The sequence below is a fragment of the Lichtheimia ornata genome (genome assembly GCF_029851405.1).
Source record: "Lichtheimia ornata isolate CBS 291.66 chromosome Unknown scaffold00028, whole genome shotgun sequence".
Lineage (NCBI taxonomy): Eukaryota > Fungi > Mucoromycota > Mucoromycetes > Mucorales > Lichtheimiaceae > Lichtheimia > Lichtheimia ornata.
The window spans coordinates 54,926-78,728 of record NW_026695348.1 but is presented as its reverse complement, the minus strand read 5'-3'; the positions used below and the strand labels follow the sequence as shown (position 1 = coordinate 78,728).

The 23,803-nt window shown below is 44.3% G+C and overlaps 9 protein-coding genes across 9 annotated transcripts; 6 read left to right on the top strand and 3 right to left on the bottom strand.

Annotated features, from left to right (window-relative positions):
* Nucleotides 1-46: 46 nt before the first annotated feature.
* Nucleotides 47-1,725, bottom strand: O0I10_006362 (uncharacterized protein; the record flags this gene model as incomplete). Its single annotated transcript, XM_058486391.1, has 2 exons — nt 47-1,512; nt 1,575-1,725. The coding sequence occupies 2 exons, from the start codon at nt 1,723-1,725 to the stop codon at nt 47-49; spliced, it is 1,617 nt and encodes a 538-aa protein (XP_058342748.1).
* A 543-nt stretch (nt 1,726-2,268) lies between these two features.
* O0I10_006361 (uncharacterized protein) lies at nt 2,269-4,119 on the top strand (the record flags this gene model as incomplete). The annotated part of the gene is made up of 1 exon (XM_058486390.1): nt 2,269-4,119. One exon carries the CDS (start codon nt 2,269-2,271, stop codon nt 4,117-4,119), a length of 1,851 nt encoding a protein of 616 aa, XP_058342747.1.
* Nucleotides 4,120-4,834: 715 nt separating this feature from the next.
* Nucleotides 4,835-5,596, top strand: O0I10_006360 (uncharacterized protein; the record flags this gene model as incomplete). Its single annotated transcript, XM_058486389.1, has 1 exon — nt 4,835-5,596. One exon carries the CDS (start codon nt 4,835-4,837, stop codon nt 5,594-5,596), a length of 762 nt encoding a protein of 253 aa, XP_058342746.1.
* A 1,029-nt stretch (nt 5,597-6,625) lies between these two features.
* O0I10_006359 (uncharacterized protein) lies at nt 6,626-7,384 on the top strand (the record flags this gene model as incomplete). The annotated part of the gene is made up of 1 exon (XM_058486388.1): nt 6,626-7,384. The coding sequence occupies one exon, from the start codon at nt 6,626-6,628 to the stop codon at nt 7,382-7,384; it is 759 nt and encodes a 252-aa protein (XP_058342745.1).
* Nucleotides 7,385-8,142: 758 nt separating this feature from the next.
* Nucleotides 8,143-8,901, top strand: O0I10_006358 (uncharacterized protein; the record flags this gene model as incomplete). The annotated part of the gene is made up of 1 exon (XM_058486387.1): nt 8,143-8,901. One exon carries the CDS (start codon nt 8,143-8,145, stop codon nt 8,899-8,901), a length of 759 nt encoding a protein of 252 aa, XP_058342744.1.
* Nucleotides 8,902-9,073: 172 nt separating this feature from the next.
* O0I10_006357 (uncharacterized protein) lies at nt 9,074-13,722 on the bottom strand (the record flags this gene model as incomplete). The annotated part of the gene is made up of 12 exons (XM_058486386.1): nt 9,074-9,135; nt 9,197-9,742; nt 9,795-10,067; nt 10,121-10,549; nt 10,612-11,239; nt 11,305-11,420; nt 11,481-11,678; nt 11,746-12,134; nt 12,201-12,399; nt 12,464-12,690; nt 12,763-12,974; nt 13,024-13,722. 12 exons carry the CDS (start codon nt 13,720-13,722, stop codon nt 9,074-9,076), a joined length of 3,978 nt encoding a protein of 1,325 aa, XP_058342743.1.
* Nucleotides 13,723-14,508: 786 nt separating this feature from the next.
* On the top strand, nt 14,509-17,090 carry O0I10_006356 (uncharacterized protein; the record flags this gene model as incomplete). The annotated part of the gene is made up of 12 exons (XM_058486385.1): nt 14,509-14,626; nt 14,691-14,762; nt 14,823-15,047; nt 15,120-15,340; nt 15,406-15,573; nt 15,636-15,854; nt 15,915-15,921; nt 15,979-16,056; nt 16,107-16,373; nt 16,424-16,501; nt 16,553-16,681; nt 16,741-17,090. 12 exons carry the CDS (start codon nt 14,509-14,511, stop codon nt 17,088-17,090), a joined length of 1,932 nt encoding a protein of 643 aa, XP_058342742.1.
* A 1,246-nt stretch (nt 17,091-18,336) lies between these two features.
* O0I10_006355 (uncharacterized protein) lies at nt 18,337-20,269 on the top strand (the record flags this gene model as incomplete). Its single annotated transcript, XM_058486384.1, has 6 exons — nt 18,337-18,424; nt 18,499-18,626; nt 18,696-18,911; nt 18,995-19,235; nt 19,301-19,765; nt 19,824-20,269. 6 exons carry the CDS (start codon nt 18,337-18,339, stop codon nt 20,267-20,269), a joined length of 1,584 nt encoding a protein of 527 aa, XP_058342741.1.
* A 104-nt stretch (nt 20,270-20,373) lies between these two features.
* O0I10_006354 (uncharacterized protein) lies at nt 20,374-23,382 on the bottom strand (the record flags this gene model as incomplete). Its single annotated transcript, XM_058486383.1, has 12 exons — nt 20,374-20,889; nt 20,956-21,003; nt 21,071-21,251; nt 21,309-21,436; nt 21,495-21,816; nt 21,874-22,229; nt 22,294-22,383; nt 22,446-22,571; nt 22,648-22,899; nt 22,963-23,059; nt 23,117-23,205; nt 23,272-23,382. The coding sequence occupies 12 exons, from the start codon at nt 23,380-23,382 to the stop codon at nt 20,374-20,376; spliced, it is 2,316 nt and encodes a 771-aa protein (XP_058342740.1).
* Between the last annotated feature and the right edge of the window lie 421 nt (nt 23,383-23,803).

Sequence of the window (23,803 nt, the reverse complement as noted above, 5' to 3'; positions counted from 1 at the left end):
AGCAAAAGTAAGCTTTGCAATTTATTTAGCAAAGGATGGTATACTGTTACAAGCCATAAAAGTGAGAAGCCATTCCACTATTCCTCTCTCGGCAACATGCACCGCAATCATGTTGTCCTTCTACGATCTCAATCTTTGTGCGAGCGTATTCTAATGCATCCTCGAAATCATCACCACCCTGCCAATTCGCGTCACTATCCGACAATTCGAGCACCACAAGTCTTTTCAAGGGCGGTTCTCTATCTGCAATATGCCGGATCCCTTCCTTGCTGGTTGAAGTGTATGTAACGATATAAAGTTGTTGGAGATGTGGCATGAGACCCATGTTCCGGAACACGTGTTGAGAACCAAAGCCGTTGACATTTGTGAATGAAAGCGATTGAATACGTGGGGCGTGTTGTAAAAGTTGCAAGCAATCAATCATTGCTTTTGGTGGTACATGATCAATGCTTCCTGGTAGACTCAATGCTAAGGACCGCAAGGAAGGTAGCTCGGCCATTAAGCGTATCACGTCCATGTTCGACACCCAATCACCATCATAGAAAAGAGATTCCAATCTTGTGTTGCTGTGGGATTTGATCGTATCCAAAAAGTAAACCATGTCATTTGTATCATTGGGCATTTGGATGTGAAGGTGTCGTAAATGGGATAGTTGTGCGAGTGCCACAAAAGCCCAACGGGGTAATGGTGTGAGATAGTTTGACAAGTGAGTCTTGAGAGATACCCATGTTAATCGGCTACACTGATCAAGGTATGGGCGAATGAGACACGCCAAGTCATCACTGGTGTACTGGAAATCACAAAAATGAAAATCGAGCTTTTCGAGATTGGGTGGTGCAACATGGATAGAATCATGGTTTCCGCCGGGATTCATCGTGTACTCATGGTGAAACGCTACCTCAATGTGCAGGATTGTTTGATGATGAAGATTAACAATCGTATTCAATGCATACAATTGATTGGCGTCGTGAAGGTTGGTGAGAATGAGATTGAGTAATCCACTCGTCGTCGATGAATGATGGATGTTGTTGTTGTTGCATGGGATAAGGTGCTTCCCACACCAAAAGAGTCGATCCCTTTCTCGGTTTCTCGCTTCAATGTTGCAAACAACTTCCAACGACTGCAATTTTGGACATGTATTGAGAATGCGTAAGAAATCGATATCCCATTTCCTATGTGTGCTCAAGCATAGGCGACGCAGCTGAGGACATTGATGTAATAAGGGTAATATCTTTGTCATCGGGAATTCATGCCGCTCAAGTTCCAATGATTCCAAGGGATAGACGACCTGCTGTTGTGAACAATGGATGCACATTTGCATATCGATTGGAAGGGTAATGTATGACAAATGCTTCAGCTGCGGACAATAGCGAAAGAGCATGCAAAAACAGGGCGGCTTATCAAGGCCATCATCTTCGTAAATCACTCTGACATTGAGCCGTTGTAGTTGGTCGCCAAGATGGGAAAGTAGACCCTTCAATACTGTAAGCTGTAGACCCCAACACTCGTATCCTGCAAAGAGTACACGTTAGTAAAAGATAACGATATGACGAAATGCATGTACTTTTCCTTACTCAGGGTTCGTAGTTGGGGTAAAGGAAGCGATGTGAGCATTTCCAGATGCGTTGGATCCACCAAGAATGGTTCATTTTCATCATGATCATAACCATTGTGCTTGGCATGGAGGTCTTTGATGTAAAGTGCAATCTTTTTTAGAAACGGCATTGTTAGTGGGATGTCGTTTAACCAAAAGTTCAATAGGCTCCATGTTTCGCTGTCCCATAAAAAGATGCCATCACGCCATAGACGGCACACACGGGTGCATTCAATTCGATCTCTTTGTGGAAGGAAAGAAAAAATACGTCCGGATATCTCGAATGGTAAGATTGAAACAAAGTTGGTGAAAAAAAGAGACATGAAAGGAACACACAACCCTCTGCAAACTCTGCATCTCTTTTTTTTATACAGCCGTGGCGCAGTGTAACAGCGGGGCGTACGCTTGTGCTGCTGATGTAACCATTGTTCATCTAAGGGTATCAGGTAAATGGTATTGGCAAGCTGGGGGATAAAAGGTACAGCTTGCAAAGTGCCCTAGACATCATGCTGTTGCCATGGCAATGACTGGTTGCAGTTGTATCCAATGCTAAAGCTTTATTTCGCTGCTCTTCCCATTTACTATAAACTTTCTTATGCTACTCCGAAACATCTTTATCACTGCGACTTGAGGAGCTGCGGGATTCCCATTACCTTTTTCTACTTTCACCCCCCATGGATCTACCCTCATTCAAATTGGAAGGCACCAGCGATGAGCGGCAACAACGATTGAGCAGCTTGTTGCAGTTTGTACAAAAGCGATCGCAAGAAAAGCGGGAGAAGGATCTTTTGGGTGAAGACGTCAACGATCAACAAGAGGAGAATGTAGAAGAGGAGCAATCGACACCAGCAGCAGCAACAGGAGGAGGAGGAGGATCGCAACCGCCAAAGACAAAGACAAAGACGACAGCAACCAAACAACGTATACCACGACAAGCATTGCTTCCTCGATACCAGTTTGCAGCCGACACCTCGATCCCTACGCTTGACATGAAGTTGAGACCTGACATTGAAGTGCGACCTTACCAAGAAGAGGCATTGAATGCCATTGTTGAACCTGAGTCGATGGGTGAGGCACGATCGGCACAGAGTGGCATTATTGTACTTCCTTGTGGAGCTGGCAAGACGCTTACATCCATTTTGGTGGCCTGCGCAGTACAGAAACCAGTATTGGTTGTATGCTCGACGATCATATCGGCCGAACAGTTTCAAAAAGAGTTTTTGCGATTCACGACATTGATGGCATCCAGGACGGGTATGTTTGCTGGCAACAAGAAATGGCCCTTTAATGGACCTGCAGGCGTCCTTTTTACCACCTACACCATGTTGGTTGACAACAAGAATCGATCCGCTGACAGTAAACGCATGGCAAAGTTCATCAACAATACAAAATGGGGCGTCGTCATTCTCGATGAAGTCCACTGTGTACCAGCATACAACTTTAGCAAAGCCATTGCAAGTATTGACACCAAAGTACGCTTGGGTTTGACAGCAACCATGTTGCGTGAGGATGAACGTATTGGTGATTTGGAGGAATTGGTGGGCCCTACCTTGTATCATGCGAAATGGAAAGAGCTTGCCGATCGAGGATACATTGCCAAGGTGATTTGTACACAAGTCGAATGTGCCATGGTGCCACGTGTATTGGAAGCTTACAAGGAATTGGGAGGTAGCAACAACAATTCGGGTGGTTCTATCTTGGGTCGCACACATCACCTCAAGAGTCTTTTATCCATCTTGAATCCCAAAAAGATGCAGCTATGCCAACGACTTGTACAATACCATGAGGCACGAGGGGACAAGGTACTCGTCTTTTGCGATCACATTGATGCTCTCAAGTTGTACGCTGAAAAGCTTGACAGGCCTTGCATTAGTGGTGCCACACCTCCTGACACAGCACGTGATTTGCTTAAGCGGTTCCAGATTGAGGTGCCCAAACTCAAGGCGGATGCTAGTTGGTCAGACCTTGCAAAGAAACGACGACTCGATGCACAAGCTGTCAACACATTGCTATTATCACGTATCGGTGACACATCACTCGACCTTCCTGCTGCTACAGTTCTCATTCAAGTGTCCTCTCATTTTGGTTCAAGACGGCAAGAAGCACAACGTCTCGGTCGTATTTTGCGTGCAAAGAATCGATCTGAAAAAGGTTTCTATTCCCGCTTCTACACCTTGGTCACGGACGATACGCATGAAACAGCATTCTCAGAAAAACGTCGTCGTTTCTTGGAAGAGGATTGTGGCTATGGATATCAAATTTGGCATGTGGGTGATGAAAATTCAGAGGTGGGAGGTTGGGAGGTGACTTGTACTGGTGATACTTTGCCCCCTGAAGATGATGATGTGCAAACCGAGCCAATCACTTGCAATATCCAAGGCGACTTTAGACGACCTTACGAAACTGAAGGTGATCATAAAACGCTGGTTGATTTCGTTCTCAATATCAAAAATGTCCAGGTGGAAGAAGATGAAAGAGAAACTCCGGAGCCCACATCAGCAAAGCGTAGAAAGGTAGCTAGTTGAACAATCTTGTAACATTATAGCCCAATAAAAAAAGCATTTTTGGTTATCGCATATCATATGGGCTTCATTGGTAGAGGTTTGTAGATGGTCCTTCATCCCACTTGTAAGATCGATTTGCCATTTTCTTGCTACATGCAATTGGACAATCATGCAAGAGATTCGTTCAAACTATATTTTTATTAACGCTGATGCAGGTCTTTTGTGAACATTTTGTAATGATCGATCAACCTACGACATGTGTGCACTATGATGTTAACGATGGTGGAGGATCCTAAAATCTTTAACCTTTTGAATTCAATCGCACGTTGCCATGTAAATGATCATGATGATGCATAGCCGTGAGCGGTTGGATCCGGTTAAGACCCAACACTTTGGAACAAAGACCCCCGACAGGAACCTTATGCAGGTCGCTTTGCAATCCTAAAATGTAGCAAAAGACGTTGGTCATCATCTTGTCATCATTGGGATTGGATTAATATGGTCGTATAGCATTGCAGATGATGATGTCAGCAGCAGATGTTGTGCTTTACAATGCCTCTTTGTGTGTAATGTATGTCTTGGTAACTGTGCCTTGAAGAATCGGCTCATTGCCGAGTTTGTGAAAAGATAATCAGGGTTCTTTAATACAACAATGCATCACCACCAGGCCAAAATGAATTTGCAAGATGAATAAAAGCTAACCCTTTCACTTTTTATTGATTCCAATATCATCACCATGAAGGTCCTTGCTACTCTTTTTGCGCTTGCAGCCTCCTATGTTTTGCCATCGATGGCGGATGGTCCTGGTTTTATTCTTGGGACAAATTGGCACATGGCGAATACACCTGCTGATGGCTTAAAGGATATCACCTTTCCTATGTCGATGCCTAATGTAACGCATGAGAATGGCTACTATTTCATGCAATCGTTCCTTTTTGAGGGCGTTTGGAGCCACAGTGCCTACACGGGATTACAACCTAGGCCTAAATCAGGATCCGACAGCGTTGTCCATGCTGTGTTTTCAAGCTTTATCGATGGGTCCACGACCGATGATGCCAATTGCCATGATGGCGCTGATTATGGCCCTGGTGTGAGCTGCAAGGTTGAAATCAACGTGCCATCCTATGATCATTTATACCATCTTGTTATCGAAAACACGGAAGGCACCACATGGAAAGGCACCCTCGTTGATACCGTCACCAATGAAGAAACACACATTGGCTCTTATACTCTACCCTCCTACACAAAAGGAATCCAGAGCAGTTTTAGAGGCATCGTTGAATATTACCCTTGGAATGGAGGCCCAAAGACACTACCATGCGACAAGTTGCCTTGGACACAGGCCTACTTTGGTCCACCAACCACAAACACACCAGGCGCAGGTCCCGGTAGCATTGATCCCTTTGACCAAGAAAATCCACAATGCAACGGCAAAGTCAATTTTCAACAAACCAAAACCAGTGATGGAGGGTACATTCCCCAATGTGGTTTCAAATAAACTAGCTTCCCCACCACTACCACCAATTCCAATAGCACACATTGTTTATCCATGCAATCTATCCCTTCTCAGCATGTGGTTGAATAAAAGATTCTCAAAGTCTTTATACAAGACGTGCAATGACATGGTTGTTTTTGATGTGGGTGTTTTGAAGGATTCAGGGACCATGGTTGCTATGGCAATGATTAGTTCCTGCATTAGGCAATCTTCGTGGTGAACATGGCAACAACTTAGCTGGTTTGCTTCTCATGGCATTTGTGTGACATGACTACAAGTACTCACAAAAACTTGGGTTTTTGATAATGTGAATAGTCAAGCAAGTATAATGGAGGACGACAACATTCTTGTTTACAAGTGCACGGTGCGCGTGTGAATTTCTATGCTTGCACAAAATGATAAATGCATGTTGAAGGTCATACATTGATAGTGCCTTACATGACTAGCACGTTGATAAAAAGTTCCACTGTGCTATTTGCTTGTTGATGACCGGTATACGCAAGGTGGGCGGTTGACCACGCTTGTATGTTGATGGGGATTGGGATAATTGAATTCAGTCGCGCGTTGTCATGGAAATGCTTATGATGATGCATAGCCGCGAGCGGTTGGATCCGGTTAATCACCCAAGACTTTGGGACAAAGACCACCGACAGAAACCTTATGCAGGTCGCTTTGCAATCCTAAAATGTAGCAAAGGACGTTGGTCATCTTGAAACGAGACATACAGCACATCACGTCAAAGTTAAACGATATGCATTACGAAAAGGCATTATCGGACATCTTTCATGGATATAGCAATGCAGCTGATGATATCAGCAGCAGATGTTGTGCTGCACAATACCTCTTTGCGTGTGTAATGTATGTCTTGGTAACTGTGCCTCGAAGGATCGGCTCATTGCCGGGTTTGTGAAAAGATTGACAGGGTTCTTTTATACAACAACGCATCACCACCAGGCCAAAATGAACTTGCAAGATGAATAAAAGCTACAAAGTAGATCCCTTTTACTTTTTATTGATTCCAATATCATCATCATGAAGGTCCTTGCTACTCTTTTTGCGATTACAGCCACCTATGTATTGCCATCGATGGCGGATGGTCCTGGTTTTATTCTTGGGACATGGTGGGACACGACGTACGGGCCTGCTGATGGCTTAAAGGACATCACCTTTCCTATGTCTATGGCCAATGCCACGCATGAGAGCGGGTACTATTTCATGCAATCATTCATTTTCCAGGGCGTTGGTGGAACCGGCTACACGGGATTACAGCCTAGACCTGATTCAGGATCTAGTAGCGTTGTCCATGCTGTGTTTTCAAGCTTTGTGAATGGATCCACAACCGATGATGCTAATTGCCATGATGGCGCTGATTTTGGTCCTGGTGTGAGCTGCGCCGTTGACATTAACGTGCCATCCTACGATCATTTGTACCATCTCGTTGTCGAAAATACGGAAGGCACCAAATGGAAAGGCACCCTCGTTGATACCGTCACCAATGAAGAAACCCATATTGGTTCTTATACTCTACCCTCCAACGCAAAAGGAATCGATCACCACTTTAGAGGCGTTGTCGAGTATTTCCCTTGGAATGGAGGCCAAAAGACACTACCATGCGACAAGTTGCCTTGGACACAGGCTTACTTTGGTCCACCAACAACAAACACACCAGGAGCAGGTGACGGTTGGCTTATTCCCTTTGTGCAACAAAATCCACAATGCAACGACAAAGTCAATTTTCACCAAACTGAAACCAGTGATGGAGGGTATATTACCGAATGTGGTTTCAAATAACTAGCAGTTTATTTGTTGACGATCCTTCCCACCATTTTCAATTTCAAGCAATGATAGCACACATACACACATACAAAATAGCTTCTTCATCCATGCAACCTATTCCTCAGCGTACTAAATAAAAGATTCAAAGTCGTTATACAAGGCGTGCATGACATGGTTGGTTTTGATGGTGGGCATTTTGAAGGAGATTCAGGGACAATCGATCCATGATGCTGGTTTAGCTTCTCACGCTATTTGTGTGACATGAATTCAATAACAAGTGCAGTGATTGAGTATTCGGAACAAGGAGTAAAATGTGCCAACATCGAAACGAATGATGTCCTTTGTCCCACTTTCAATGATGAGACAAGATTTGTGTATTACCAACATGCTGGATCTTATGTTTACAACCCCGTGTATCACAAACAATACCACCATTCATTCGATACTAATGAAGCATTGCTCATCTTGACATCAGCCGAAAGATTGCCAGGGAGCCTTTAGGCGACATCATTGGTATCAACGTTGCCGGACATGACATCTCGTGTAGTAAAATGGATTGCAATACGCACTGCTGTATTACTCAAACCTTGATCCTTGCATAATCATTTCATGCAAATTAAGCAATTATTATCATCATTTTTGCTAGTATGACTTTTGACGTGGAGAAATGTTGATCCTATTTTCGTACTACTACATGTCAAAAGGATATATAAGGTAGCACTTTTCCTTGCTTTTTGATATCCATCATTTTTATTACATCCATCATCACTATCATGAAGACATTTGCTACCTTATTCGCTATTGCATCCTCCCTGATGTTGCCATCCATGGCTGACGGTGATGGTTTTATTCTTGGGACATGGTGGAAGATGGAGAATACGCCTTCCGATGGTCTCAGGGACATTACATTCCCCATGTCGATGCCGAATGCCACACACGAGAGCGGGTACTACTTCATGCAATCATTCGTTTTTGAAGGCACAGGGGAAGTGGGTTATACTGGATTACAGCCAACCGAGGATGCTGACAACAAGAGCGTTGTGCATGGTGTATTCTCAAGCTTTATCGATGGTACAACGACCGACGATGCCAATTGCCATGATGGTGCTGATGATGGCCCTGGTGTAAGCTGTGCCGTGGAAATCAAGGTGCCTTCATATGACCACCTGTATCATCTCGTCATTGAAAACACAAAGGACACAACATGGAAAGGAACCTTGCTCGATACCGTTACCAACGAAGAAACCCACATTGGTTCTTTCACTTTACCATCCAAGGCCAAAGGCATCACTGACAGCTTCCAATCCATTGTGGAATACTATCCTTGGAACGACGGTCGCCCAACACTCCCCTGTGACGAATTACCTTGGACAGAAGCTTACTTTGGTGTCCCTACCACAAAGACAAAAGGTGCTGGTCCAGGTCATATTGACCCATTCAAGGAAATTAATGAGCAATGCAAGAACAAGGTCAATTTCAAGCAATCAGAAAAGGATGGTGGCTATATTCCAGAATGTGGTTTCAGAAAGTAGAAAATGTCCTGTACAAATAAAATTTGCATCCTCTCAAAAAGTCAAACATGGGAAAAGAAAATAATCATTAAGCGTAGAGAGAGAAAAGAATACATGCCAAATTACTATTGAATGCGTAGTAATAACTTCTAAATCAGGAGGAAGGGTATAAAAATGTAACGGCTTAGTGCTGTCATGATTTGGAATCGTTCACGTAATTGCTTGGAAAGAGGCCTGACACAGGCTGGCCAGTACCTATAAATAACAAAGGAATGAATACATGACCACGATATCTATAGAGTAAAAAAAGACTTACCATCATCCTTGTATCCCATCCACCATACATTATCGCTGGCATCAGTCACCACAATGGGTTCATTGGCGTCAAAGCCCAATTCTCCATACTCCTTTGCTTCGAATGGGTACTTTGCGTGATACAGCCTTGGATTATCATCACTAGGGGGTTCATTAGGATTGGATGCTGCTGCTGATGCCATCAATGCTGCAAAGGCTGATGTAGCACCTCCAGCGGCTGCTGGTGTTGGATGATCTTGTTGCAAATGTTTCTCATTCGAAGGTCCAGCTGCTGCTCCTGCTCCTGCCCCTGCTGCAGCAGCACCTGCAATGGCAGCGGCAGCGCCTGCACCCAATGTCTTGGCTTGTGCACTATCCAGCATGGCTACTAAGCTTGAAGGTCGATTGTTTTGGCCTGGCAAGTAGGGTGGCATAGGCTCTGGGACATCAGGCTCACTGTATTTCCTCTTTGCAAACAACGCCAACAAGCCAGCACCCACCAAGACGAAAATCAGACCCAAAGAAATGGCAATAGAAATAAGGATCACAGCGGGTACAGGTAAATGATCTAAAAAGAGAGGTTGAGTGAAAAAGCTCAGCATGATCCAAAGGTTACTTACGAATGACATTAATCGCTGTACAACACATTGTCTCACGGAAAACTTCTTGTAATTGACCTGGGGTACCATCCATCTTGGTGGAAAGTGCGAGTGGGAACCATTGCGAGCCATCGTAAAGAGCAGCACTGACATTGCCAAAGGTATCGAGATCCAAATGCCCACTTGCCAACAACATGTATTCGGAGTCTGTAGGATAGCGAGATTCACTTGGAGAAGAATCAATAGGCATAAATACCAATTGTCGAATGTCACTTGAAGGTCCAAGATGTGCATCTAAACAATGGGGGTCAATAAATGCTATAGGGTCATTGTTTGTTCCAAGTTACCTATATTGGAATATGTTTGTCCATCCCACGTGCCAAGGAAACTAGCGGTTTCATTGCGACCAGCAACAATGGCTTCTTTGTTTGGACCACTGAGAACAGCTCTTACAGTACCAATGGATGTTGTAGTATCTTGTTGAGCCATGGCACTCCAAGAGGTACCTTGCGTTTGCATTGTAGCCACTGCTGTAGGTGTGTGATCCACTGTCAAGTCGCCGGCTGCAATCACTTGCTCGTTGGTCACAGCCAAGTCATACACGCTACCACCGATACCCATGGCAATCGTATTCCATTGCGTCTTTTCTACATCCAATCGGCATACAGAAGGACAACCCAAGGACCCCACATTGGAAAAGTTGCCACCAACATAAATGGATGTGCCATCAGGCTGCAAGCGTATGGCATTGACAACACCAGGGGATCCATCAGCAGCTATAAAACCACTCCACATGATTAGAAAAGAAAAAATGGGTTGGCTGCATGAACAATCTTACCATGAACACCACCAACATCAATGCGTTTGCGTGCTTTCAAATCATAGATGGCAAAGCTAGTAACTTGGTTATTGCCTTCTTCTCCAAGGGTCCCAGTGAAATGGCCGCCAATGTATAATTTATCTTTGAGCTGAACGAGTGAGAGGACTTGGCCATCCAATTGACCACCACCAAGACCATGCCATGTTCCATCTTGATAGAGTGCCAAGTTGCGAATGCCATTGGTAAGGTTGAAACGTCCACCCACGATCGCTACAGTCTTGTTTTGACCATCGGCTGTCACATTATGCCAAAAAACGCCCGTGTTGATAACGCCTGCAGAGTCGTTTAGCAAATAGGGTGTCCAAAAATTGTTGGTGTCAAGCAAAGAAACGTCATCAGCACGATAGGTTTGTGCACCAAGGATTCGACCTGCCAAGATGGATGTGGTTGCATTGATCGTTTCGTTGCCAATGATAGAGCCGACCACAAGCGAGGATGGCTCAATCCATCTTTGTTCTGAAATGCTCCATACAACATTGCCAAGATGGGGGGTCGTAATTTGGCCAACCAAGTGCGTAAAGTTGCCAGAAACAACAACCGTTGCATTGCCGTCGTACAAGAGGTGGGTCACAGGTCCATCCACACCCTGCATTGTTGTTTGTTAGTATCCTTTTTTGGAAGGGGGATAGTTCATCCAAGCATGACACTTACCATTCCCATGGCTGACCATTGACGCGTTGTCAAATCATAACGTGCTAGGTTGTTGAGTTGTGTTCCACCAGCATTGGCAGCTGCTGTGCCATTGAATACACCACCAATAATCAGCGCTATCCATCCAATGTGAGTATATAAAACAAATCGATGTATCTTATGGGGGGTTAACTTACATGAATTCACGTTCGCGACAGCGTACACACTTCCATTGACACCGACGTCATTGAGAGGTACCATACGACCCGAGGTATAATCATAAGAAACAATGCTGCGATAGGTGCCATTGGGACTTGAGAATTGACCACCAATGTATAAGGTATTTCCATCAAAGGTATCAATCGAACGCACTGTAGAGCCACGAGCCAATTGTTCTACCATTCAATGTGTGTAAGTAAGGGTGAATGTACCCATGATGAGGAGGAGTTTTTTTTTTGTTACCTGTCAAAGGATGCCATGCAGGTGTAATGTGCTGAGAATAGTTCTGTGGGCTGTATTCCAATATGCTGACCAGGGTTGCATTTGTACCATTGCGCACAAATTGAAAAGTATCAGCGACCAAACTAACCGAGCTGCCTGATGCGGTGGCATTGGCTGATGGTTTGAGCGTAATGGTTGGATGAAATGCGTCTGTGGCTGCTGCAATGAAGCCGTTGTAAATCATGGTTGTCTTGTCGTCATAGCTCGTTTGGTCGATGGTGACAGTGGTCGTCATGGCAGGAGCAAATTGCAATGTCAAATCCACTTGAGTGCGTTGATCACAGCTACTACTTCCAACACATCCGGGGGTGGTTGCATACACAGCATACTGGCCCTGCACAGGGATGTTCCTGAATAGCGTGTGTGAGTGGATGATGTGGATACAACACGCGCATGCATGCATTTGCAACACTTACGGTGCATATGTAACGGATGTATTGGTCGTTTTTAATTCGGATGCAGGTATCGATGCAGTCAAAAAGTCTTGATAGATGCCGTACACAAATTGTGATTGCCAATCTCCTGTTGTGGTCGTTGTGCTGCTGGAGGGTGTACTTGATGCACAAGAATTGCTGCTGTTGCCATTATTACCTGCTTGTGGATGAACCGCAATATCTATATAAATGCGTGGTTAATAAAAAGAAAGAAAAGAGGATATGATAGAAAGAAAAGAACTTGCCTGATTGAAAAATCTCGACACCACCAAGACCACCACCTTGGCCATACCACGAGTCGATTTGAATGCGAATGCCCGTTGCCGATGGTGAGTTGAGTACTGTAAAGTCCTGATAGCCCACGGTGGTATCATTGGAGAGTGTACAATCGGTGGTGCAAGTGGTGGTTTCATGGGTGATGGGATCAACGTAAGAAAGTTCAAAGTATTCGTTGGAGCCTAGTGCAATGATACTACAAATCCCGTCATTTAGTAAACAAACATACATGTGCATTGACAAACAGGATTGGAAATGCATGAATCACCTGAATGAACGAGTACCACGACCTTCAAGGTTGGCGTTGCTGATACGAAACATGGTAGGCTTCACTGAATATCCAAATGACGCATCCCAGTAGCCTGGCACACCATCTTGAAGCAACCAAGGCTCTCCTTGTGTTTCATTACTGCTTCCACAAATAATATTCTTTGGATTGCTGTAATTGCCGCTCAATGCACTATTCCCTGCTGTAACGGTCTATACATCAAATTAGACATCATTCGATGGTAGAGGTGACCACACTTACGGTTGTAGGCGATGCGAGATTGACGGCTTGGCTACTATTGGCATTGTAGTATACGCCATCCCCCGTTGCTTCAAAGCGACCACCAAACAGGATGGTATTGCGTGCGTTGTTGCGTGTGATAGTATAAACAGGACCATTGAATCCATTCCATGGTACTGGACCCCAGCTGTTGTTTCCAGGAAACCAAAAAGCGACATGTCCACTACCGAAAAGAGTCGCGTTGGTAGTGCCGATAGGAGCAGTGAAATCACCACCCACATAAACGGTGTCATTGTCGCACATGAGTGATTGTACAGGGCCATCGAGACCTTGACCCAAGGGATAGAATGTATCGGATGTCACGTCATAGCGTACAATGTTGTTGACGGCGGCCGTATTATTGAATGTGGTGAATGATCCACCAAAGTAGACATTGTTGTTGTGAGCACAAGTTGCCAGGATATCACCATTGTTGTTATTAGCAATTAACTGAAAAGTATGATTGTTTTGTAGCACAACCGAAGAGGATGATGGATCAGACACCGATTCAAATTGTCTCGTGTCGCGAAAAGGTGATATGCCTGCATAGTCGCCTGCAAAGCCAAGTTGTCCGATAGCGTCGAGCTTGATGACAGGTAGATCAACAGGTGTCGCATGGGAGAGTAATGGTGATAGTAACAGGTACAGTGAGACGAGAGCGATCCATGGGAAGCGAATCATTGTCAAAAGGTCGCTCGTTCTCTCACTCCCTGATGTACAATGGCGTGGTAAGTGGGTGATTCCAGTTGTAGAAAAAGGGCGGTGGTCGTTAGAGTGTTCTCGTTCTCTCTTTTGTTGTTGACGTTATGTGTCTCGAGTCTATAAAGAGTAAAAGGAAAACAAAGAGAGAGATAAAGAGAGAGAGAGAAAGAAAGAAAGGGAGAGCGTAAGAGAGAGAGAGAGAGGAGAGGAAGAAAAAAAATAGAGAGGGAAAAAGAGAGAGGTACAGAAAAGGAACACAGGGAGTAGCACTATTGAAAATCTTGGGCGTTAACCACACAGCTTGTTCTATTACAACAAGGCACACACACACACACACACATTTCACTTCACTCCGAGATGATAAAGTAGTAGTAGTAGAAAGATGGTAAAAGCGCAGTAAAATATGGATCAATAAGGGCTTGATTGATATAAAATATGAGCGTGTATGGGAGAATAGGAACACAAAAGGAGTATTATGAGGAGAGAGGAGAGTGCATATCGAGGGATAGCATCATCCATCATCCACATCATAAGTATCACCCAACTTGTGCTTCATCTGGGCGGTCGTTGTAAGCTCATGATACCAAGTGCCTAGAATGGAAGGACATGTTACACAAATTTTGACTAGCGGCCAGCTTTTGGCTGAGTCTCTTGCGCTTGCTCTCTCTCTCTCTCTCGCTCTGTGTACCTGCCACAAGTCGTGCTGACTTTGGGTTCTTATATACAACACCACCACCACCACCACCTCCACTTTTTTGTGCAGCCATGGTCCAGTATCTCATCGCCGTCTGGGATTATGCAGCCGAAGGTGAATTCGAACTCTCTTTCAGACAAGGCGACCGAATCAAACTCCTCGAGAAACACAATGACGACTGGTGGGAAGGTACATGCTCTCTCCCTTGACACTTTTTGGTCTCTCCATTCCCAACAACTTATACCTCTTCCAGGTGAACTCAATGACGAGATTGGTTTCTTCCCTGCCAATAGAATACGACTAGAAACCGAGCAAGAGGAGCAGTGTATGTATGATATTATTGGAAGTTTGGCACGTCATACTAATACGTTATCTATACTACCAGTAGCCGAGCAACAACAACAACAACAACATGCTTTTACGGGCAACGACACCACTCTCTATCAACAACAACAGCCATCCTTGATATCCACTGATATTGGGAATGGGGCCATGTCGAATGAATCCGAGAAACCAGCATTGCCACCACGCGATATCCGTAATCGTACATCCTACATTGCACCACGAGAATCCTTGGACGAGTTACCCGAAGGATGGCAACATGCCTATGGTGAGTCATTTTTTACCATGGATGATATGCATGGGTGGGTGATGATGGTATACTCATCATTTGCATAAAAAGATGATAATGGTACGATTTACTATTTCAATGATCGCACGGGTGAATCAAGATGGGATAAGCCAAGTCATGTTGAAGGAGCTGCCAATCAACTTGCAAGCATGGCATTATCACCCCCACCACCATCATTAGCATCCTCCTCTGTTGTTCCCAATGAAGATACACACATTGAACTAGAACAAGAAGGTCTCCGCAAATTAAGTCCCGCTGAATTGAGTCAATTGGTAAGTACGATTGGTGGTGATGGCAGTGGATGGACGAGATCGGGTATTAAAGACCACGCTGATAGGAATTGAATCATTTACAACCCGAATGGATACGTCAACAAGGATTCATTCAGATGAAAATGACAGCTGAAAAGGAGGAAGGTGGAAAGTTGAGCTCTTGGAAATTCTATTATGCTGTGCTATCCAGAGGATTTTTGCTTTTGTACAAGGATAATTATTCCAAAGTCAAGGTAATCCATATACACATGTACATGCATAGAGAGCAGCCATGATGAATGACACTTTATATTAGAAATATGCCAAACCATTGATCCCTGTTGGCTGCTTTGACCTTGATGGATGTCGTATCGAACCAGCTAGCAAGCAAGATACCAAGCGAAAGCATGCTTTCCTCATTACCACACTTAAAAAGGTGACGATCTACATTCAAACAAGCAGCGATAAGGAATTATCAGTGTGGCTGGATGCTATCATGCGTGAATTGGTAGCAAGGAAAGAACGAGTGGATGGGGTAAGTTTTTCTTTTTGGGTTTGGTTTACTTTTTTCCACAAGATTAACGTTTATGATTAGGATAGTGGTAAGTCATCAACTCTATAGTAGCAGAGGGAGCAAGGCGCTTATTTCTTGAATACAGAGATCTTGCGACTCTTGCATAGCCTGACGTCTGATTCGGATCAAATGAAGGTCAACCGCAAAATGGGCCGTAAAAAAGGTACAAAGGGAGAGGACCCTGGATGATGGTGATACTAAAGGTAACATTAGATGTTGAAGATGACAAGGATTGGAAGCATCGATCAAGGAGTGATGGAGGAGGAGGAGGAGACGACAAAGGAAGACCCAAGAGATTAGGCAACTGGTTTGCAAAACAAAGCAAGGCTGGTGATAAGCTCCAGGCACAGGCTGTAGCAGGCAGCACATCGATCAATACCACTGCTGGCACTGAAGTATTTGGTGGTTATCTAACCATGGATCGTGATGGTGGAATACCGCCTGTTGTTCGTGCTTGTGTCGAGGAAGTGGAAGCAAGAGGCAAGTAGTCATTTGGGAAAATGAGGAATCAACTGCTAACATCAAAGTAGGTGTGGCATCTGTTGGCATCTATCGATTATCCGGTCCTGCCTCCATCATTCAAAAATACCGAGCCTTGTTCAATTCTAGTAAGTAAACCATCACATAGCATGTCCAGATGGCTGATGGGATGATTGTAGATGAATTTGTTTCCTTCCCTGAGGATCTCGATATTAATGCAGTCACTGGCTTGTTGAAGCTTTATTTCCGTGAACTCAAGAACCCACTCATGACCCATGAATACTATGATTACTTTATGGATGCAGCGCGTAAGTAATAATGGATCAACAAAAAGGTGCACGTCGACTCATGGGAGATTTGAAAATAGGGATACCCGATTATGATGAGCGGATGTTTAGGATAAAATCAGTCATCCACGCGCTACCAGGTCCTAATTACACGGTTTTGGAATACTTGATGCGACATTTGAACCATGTGGCGGCTTACTGCGACATCAACAAGATGGAGACATCCAACCTGGCACTCATCTTTTCAGTGGGGTTGCTTCGACCGGAAGGTGATGATCTCAGCAGTATCATGCAAACCGATCTTCAGAGTAAGGTGGTGGAGGCTATTATACAACAAGTAGACTGGTTCTTCGAAGTCGATGATGAAGATAACGATCAAAATGAAATCGAGGATAATCACCCACAACCTGAACAACATGTAGCAATGTAATAAATCATCAACATACAATGTCCAAAAAGCCTTATGATAGAAGCAATGCTATTGTGACCAAAATAAAAGAGGTGATGGAGGTCGTATAGTGAAGAAAGACACAGGGATGGATTACTTGTCGACCATTGTCAGGTTTATTTCCATTTTCAAATTGGGAGAAAATGTGGTACAGGTAGGGGGAGAGGAACAACTCGTTACCAATAACCAAAACCCACATCGTTACAAGGGGATTCTTTTCTATCAAGCAAAATCTACATACAAAGGCCTACTACATGGACATGCCACAAGCACACCACTACCAAAATACAGACATCAGAGAGCAGGAGAGGGAAGCGTCATACCATTGACGCTCTAGCTGACAAGAAAGGTGGCTCAAACCGACAAACGGAACACTGGTGGAGAAGCTTGACTTTACTTGGAGAACTTGACTTTACTTGAGAACTTGACGTTACTTGAGAACTTGACTTTACTTGAGAACTTTGACTTTAGAACTTGAGAACTTGAGAACTGGGAACCTGGACCCGAGAATAAGACCTTGCCCACAAAGGGCCAAAAAACATGTCCACAAAAGGACGAAAACATGCCCACAAAGGGCCAAAAAACATGCCCACAAAGGGCCAAAAAACATGTCCACAAAGGACGAAAACCGTGCCCACAAAGGACAACAAAAGAATCCTGGATCCGGCCCATAAGTTGATAATAGTACGCAAGCTGCACGCCCAAGCAGCAGACCAAGGTATGGATAATGCCTCACACCATTTGTGTGAACAAAGGAAATGATGGAGTTGAAAGGAGAAAAGAAACCATTGGACCAAAACATGGGCGATACTCCCTTTTTATTATCTCAGAGTGAGTGACGTGTACATTGTTACTGGCGGCACGATCGTAGGAGTTTCAGGTTTAAAGCGTTCTCTATATCAACACACCACATGATACCACCATGCTGTAAACAACGTGTACGTACATGTATGATAGGATGAATAAAATTCATTGATTTAGAGATAGACCGGGCATGGTATGATGAATTACATTGATAAGGGCGAGTAATGGATCATGCATTTGATAAGCAAGATAATGACGACAACAGTAACACTTCATGCCTTGGGCGATCCTGCGTACCACGATAAAGACGCAAGATTCATTATGATCGGGTTTCAATTTCTTGTCGCTCTTTCTTTCTCCCTCCTCCTCCCTTTTCATCACACACACACTCTCTCTCTTTTTCAAAGTCTTGTATTATCTTTCTATGCTGTTTTCCTTACTCTTATTCCTACTCTGCTTTTCACACGTTAATGGCAGTCTCTTTTCAACGAGTAATCCCTACATTGCAGCTGGTCAGTTTGCTACATGAGCATATACTACAAAGTTGTCAAGTTTTGTGTGTGCCTGACATGAGCCACCATTACAGAGCCCGTGACCCTCTATTCCAACACAAGCTCCATTGACAGTGTCGATTCAGCGATCGAGCCACAAAACTATCGACAAAATATTATTCCTAACAGCAACTTGACGCAACCACCTTCGTCAGGTCTTGGTGTGAGTGTGGATGCTTTGTTCATACAACCCTTTGTTTCATGACAGGTCGCTCACTCGTAATTTTTCCAGGGCGTATTATATGACCGAGGACTCTCATGTCAACTGGACAACGTATCGAATACACCTGTTCCTGCACTATTGACCGATCAGAAAAAGATTGCTCTTGTGAAGCGGGGCAATTGCACTTTTACCGATAAGGTGCTTTATTCTCAAATGGACGGGGCTGTCGGTGTGATCATATACAACAATATCCCATTCGAAAAGGATCCACACGCCGGTATCATGGTAAGTCGTTGTCGTTGTGGTGGTCATAGTAACACAGCAACCATGCCCGCCGCCGTTGCCAAGACGTTGACATTTCCCTTTAGAACATTCCAGCTGGGAATATCAACATCGCCGTTTATTATGTCGACCTTGATATCGGGATGGACCTATTGGGCAAATTGCAGCAACCAGGCACCGTCATGCAAGATACGCAATCATCCAATGTGTCCTATCAAAAGACCTACAAAGTCATCCTGTATCCAGCCATTGGTGGGTTTCCAAGTGCTTGGGAGTTTACATTGATTGTCGTGGTGGCACTTTTGGCAGTGAGCTTTTTAGCTTCGGGTAAGTGTGGTACCTTGTGTAAAGATATGAAGTGTGTATGTGTATGCTTATTTTGGTGTGGTTAGTTGGGATGCATTATCATTTGTGGCGAATTCGACGACGACAACGCAACATGATGTTGGAAAACGGTATTCTCCCGGTGCATTTAACACCCATCACCATCACCACCAAAAGAAATGTCCTTGATTCAGAAATGCTATCCACCTTTCCCACACGTATCATTGGCAACAGCAGCAGCAGCAGCAGCAATGATCAAGATGATATAGACAACAACAACAATAACAACCATCAACAACAACGACGTAATTCAACACAATCCGAAAGGTCAACACGTTCGGGCAAAGCATTAGAAAACGCAGCAGCCTTGGCATCCGCTTCCAATCCTTCCCGACGCGCGTCTCTTGTTGCAACAACGGGTCCTTCGGGTGATCTTTCGGATGCCATGTGTGTTATTTGCCTTGATGAATTTTCAGCGGGTGAAACGGTTCGACAATTACCATGTGGGCATGAATATCATTGTGAATGCATCGGTATGTTTACTGCAACCTTATCACTCATCCACACAAACTCATTGTGTTATCCCTGTAGACCCTTGGTTGACAGTGAAATCGGCCTCGTGTCCTTTGTGCAAGCATGATTGTTCACTCGATATTCCTGGTAACACGGAGCAACCCGAGAATGATCCTACCAGCAGCAGCAATGATGATAATAATACAAGCCAACATCAGCAATTACAACCCCCGCCTCCTGCCGCATTTGGGCCGACCATGTCTCCTGAACAAGTCGAGGCATTAAATCAATCTTGGGTATTACGTACGTTACCACGCACCATGCGTCGTCAAATTCGTGAAGCAGCAGCAGCAGCAGCAGCTAATGAGGAGGGTCATGGATCAACCATGGTGTTGCCTGCAAGAATGACTCAAGACAACAATAATAATCAAATGCAAGTGGAAGAAGAACAAGTACAACAAAGAGACCAAAGTTTCGCAGGACGACTGGCTCGCTCTCTACCGACTCGCTGGCAACGACGCTAATACCCCCCCATTTTGTATCATATCTTTTGCTCATTTTTATCCGTACATAGTGTATTCGTTTCTTTTCACTCTTTTTTTTTATAATGAACAACGTCTCTCTCTTTCTATTTAGCCTGATCCAAAAAAGATTCATAGCTGGCTAGGTTGTCTTGGCTTCCGGTTGAGTCGAGGAATGATTTGTACTTTACATAGTCATTGTGCAAGGTCTTTTGCAAGTCCAATTCCTTTGCGAGCTTCTTTAGAGCATTCTTGGACATCTCGGCATTCTCCTTTTTCCGTTCTTGTTCAAGCTCCTCAGGGGATTGCTTGCCCTTTTGTAACCGTTCCCATCCTTTTTGCAAACGCTGTTGCTTAGCAGCTGCTGCCTTAGCTGCCTTGGCTGCTTGTGCTGCCATCTTTTCATCACGTGCTTTCTTCACTTCTTCTGGCGTCAACAACTTCACCAAAGCAGTGCCATCCTTTTGATCATCCAATGCAACACCCAACTCGGCCAACTGTACATCACGCAATTCATCACAGAGCTTGAGGTATTCCTTAAAGTCCTTCTTGTCAAGAGCAGCTTGACGCACTCGGTCACGGAAAGAAGAGAGCTCACGCAAGCATTGCATCAAGAATTCACCCTATCCACCCCCCACTCTATTAGTAAATAGGATACATACACATACACAAAATAAATGTATACTTACATTGTCTCCAGAGGCAGCAGCATTCTTGCCAATGTCTACACCAAACATCTATACACATACACAACACTATGAGTACTCTTTAGGCCATTACGATAAATGTGTGCATGTGTTATACCTCCATGGTACCCTGAATCCAGCTTGAAATATCCTCAAGCAATTCGAGATTGACAACACTGGCACCAGGTGCCATGTACTTGTTTGTTTGACTGATAAGGGCCACAATTTCATCCATGGCAGCAGGTGTGTTGATAGAATCGCACAAGGCTGCATGAACACCATCCACACGATCCTGGAAGCTATCATCCTATGTTAAGCCAACTTGCATTGTTGATGACAAAAAGTTCCACACTTACTATCTTGATAGCTCATCCTCGGGTTCTCTCCAACGATGTGTGATATCCCCATTTTCCAATTTGATCGATCCTCGAGAGCCGTCTGATCGGATACGGTTACCCAAGGCGGTCACATTGTCAAAGAAATTCTGTAAAAAAAGAAATACTTAATATAGAGAGCGTATATAAAGTTGTCATAGAGTTTACCTTGATGGTAGTTTCCATTTGGATTGCTTCTTGCATGCCGGTATGCTTAAAGTCCATCTTGGTGTGCCATTGATGTGTCAAGAAAAAGAGACGAAGTTGGCGTGCACTATAAGTCTTCAAGGCTTCTTGGATGGTGATGAAGTTCTTTAAACTCTTGCTCATCTTTTGACCTTCGACGTGAAGATGACCGGCGTGCAAAAAGTAATTGACCCATTGATGGCAATCATAGTAGGCTTCGGACTGAGCAAGTTCATTGTCATGGTGAGGGAAGGCCAAATCAATACCACCAGAGTGAATATCCATATTGCTACCGAGAACAGCACTACACACAAGCAATGAGTGAGTATGTGCCCTTTTTTCTTTGCGTGCATCATCCTACCTTGCCATGACAGAGCATTCAATGTGCCAACCAGGACGACCCTTGCCCCAGGGAGATTCCCAAACAGGCTCACCAGGTTTGGATGCCTTCCACAAGGCAAAATCACTTGGGTTACGCTTTCCTTCCAACTTGGCACCAAGGGAACCTTCACCATCCTCAATCAATGCCATATCACCCTTTGACCATGGTGCCAATTTAGCATAGTCGTGATTCTCTTGCGAGTCGAATCGTGCAGTGTCAAAGTAAACGGATCCACTAGCGGCATAGGCATAACCATTGTCAATGATCTTTTGGACGTATTGGATGATCTCAGGAACAAATTCGCTGACACGTGTCTTGACACTGGGAGATAATACCTAAATCACGCAATCCAAATAAACATGTGCGTATGATTTGTTTGTTTATGTATATATCACTTACATTCAATTCCTTCATGTCCTTAAAGTACATATCCTCCCAATAAGCTGGCAGATCACGGAAAATCTCGGGATGTTCCACTTGAAGACCTTTCTAAATTTCTTTGTAAGGCCCCATGGTTTCATTGTGTGCGCGCGTGTGTGTGTTCAACTTACAGCCTTGTCGAGGGATGTAGCAAGGATATCTTGAGAAGCATCGAGTAATGCATCTGCTGATTGCTTATCGGTTTTACCCTGAGTGATAGCTGCCTTGGCTGCCTCCAATGCCTTGCGTGATACTTGCTGTAAACGGAAAACGTGGGCAAATTGAGTCACCATGACCCACCATCATCATCATCATCCCTATTTGACAATTTACCAATGCAGAAAAGTTCATCTTGAACTTTTCATCCAATAGGATAGCCTTGGCCATTTCCTCAGCGGTCATCTTTTGTTCAAATGATGTCCAATCCGCAGTAGCTGCGCTGACAGCACCTTCCACCTTGGCCAATTTGGATGCCGCATAATCGTTCCATGAAGATTCGACTTGTTGGATCAAGCTTTCATCAAGTTGAGTTGTGGATCGCTTCAATTCATTGAACAAGTATTGTTGACGTGCACGAAGAATAATCTGATCCGACAAGGATGAAATGAATCGACGTGTTGTGGTGTATGTATGCTGTCATGTATATACCTTGTCATCAATATCAGTGATGTTTTGTACAAAGTTGACCTTGTAACCGAAATAAGACTCGAGAACACGTCGAATGATATCCATGCTCAAATAGGTTCTAAAAGAGTACATCGTTAGTTGTTGAAGATAGGGCGAATCATCCTGCTTTATATACCTAGCATGACCCATATGAGCAGCGTCATATACGGTAGGACCACAGTTGTACCAACCAATGTGTCCAGGTCGCTTGGGTACGAATTCAGTCTACATTGGAGGAGGTGGTCAATCGATCGTCATGGCGTCCTTGTCATTGTAGAAAAAAAAAGTTACCTTGGACTTGGTGAGGGAATTGTACAGCTTCAAGACAGGGCGTTCATTGGAAATGTCCTTTGGCTTATGCCACTTGGGTTGAATGCGTGAAGATGGAGGAGACGCTGACATTGTTGTATACGAGCGCACGGATCGAGTGAAAGAGATGGCAATCGAAACCACGCGCATACAAGGTGAGGGGGTGCAGTCGGTAGATCGGTAGATGTGGCTTCAAATGACAGCCAAGTACCCCATTGAAATTCAGCTCAGCCCAAATGCAACCTTAAGTATCACGTGATCCTTTCCATAAACACCAAGTTATGATATCTCCACCTGAGAATGAGCCATGCAAATGTAATAAAAGTATCCAGGACGATGTAATTGACACGTCACTTGCCGTGTGAATGATGACAAAAACCATGTATAATAAAGCAAAGGGTTGTGATTGACCTGTTGGACGTCTCCTTTCATGACCAACAACAAGGGGGTATTGGAAATAAAACATCGACTGCAATTAAGGAGGGACCATCCATCCTCCATACAGGGGTCACGT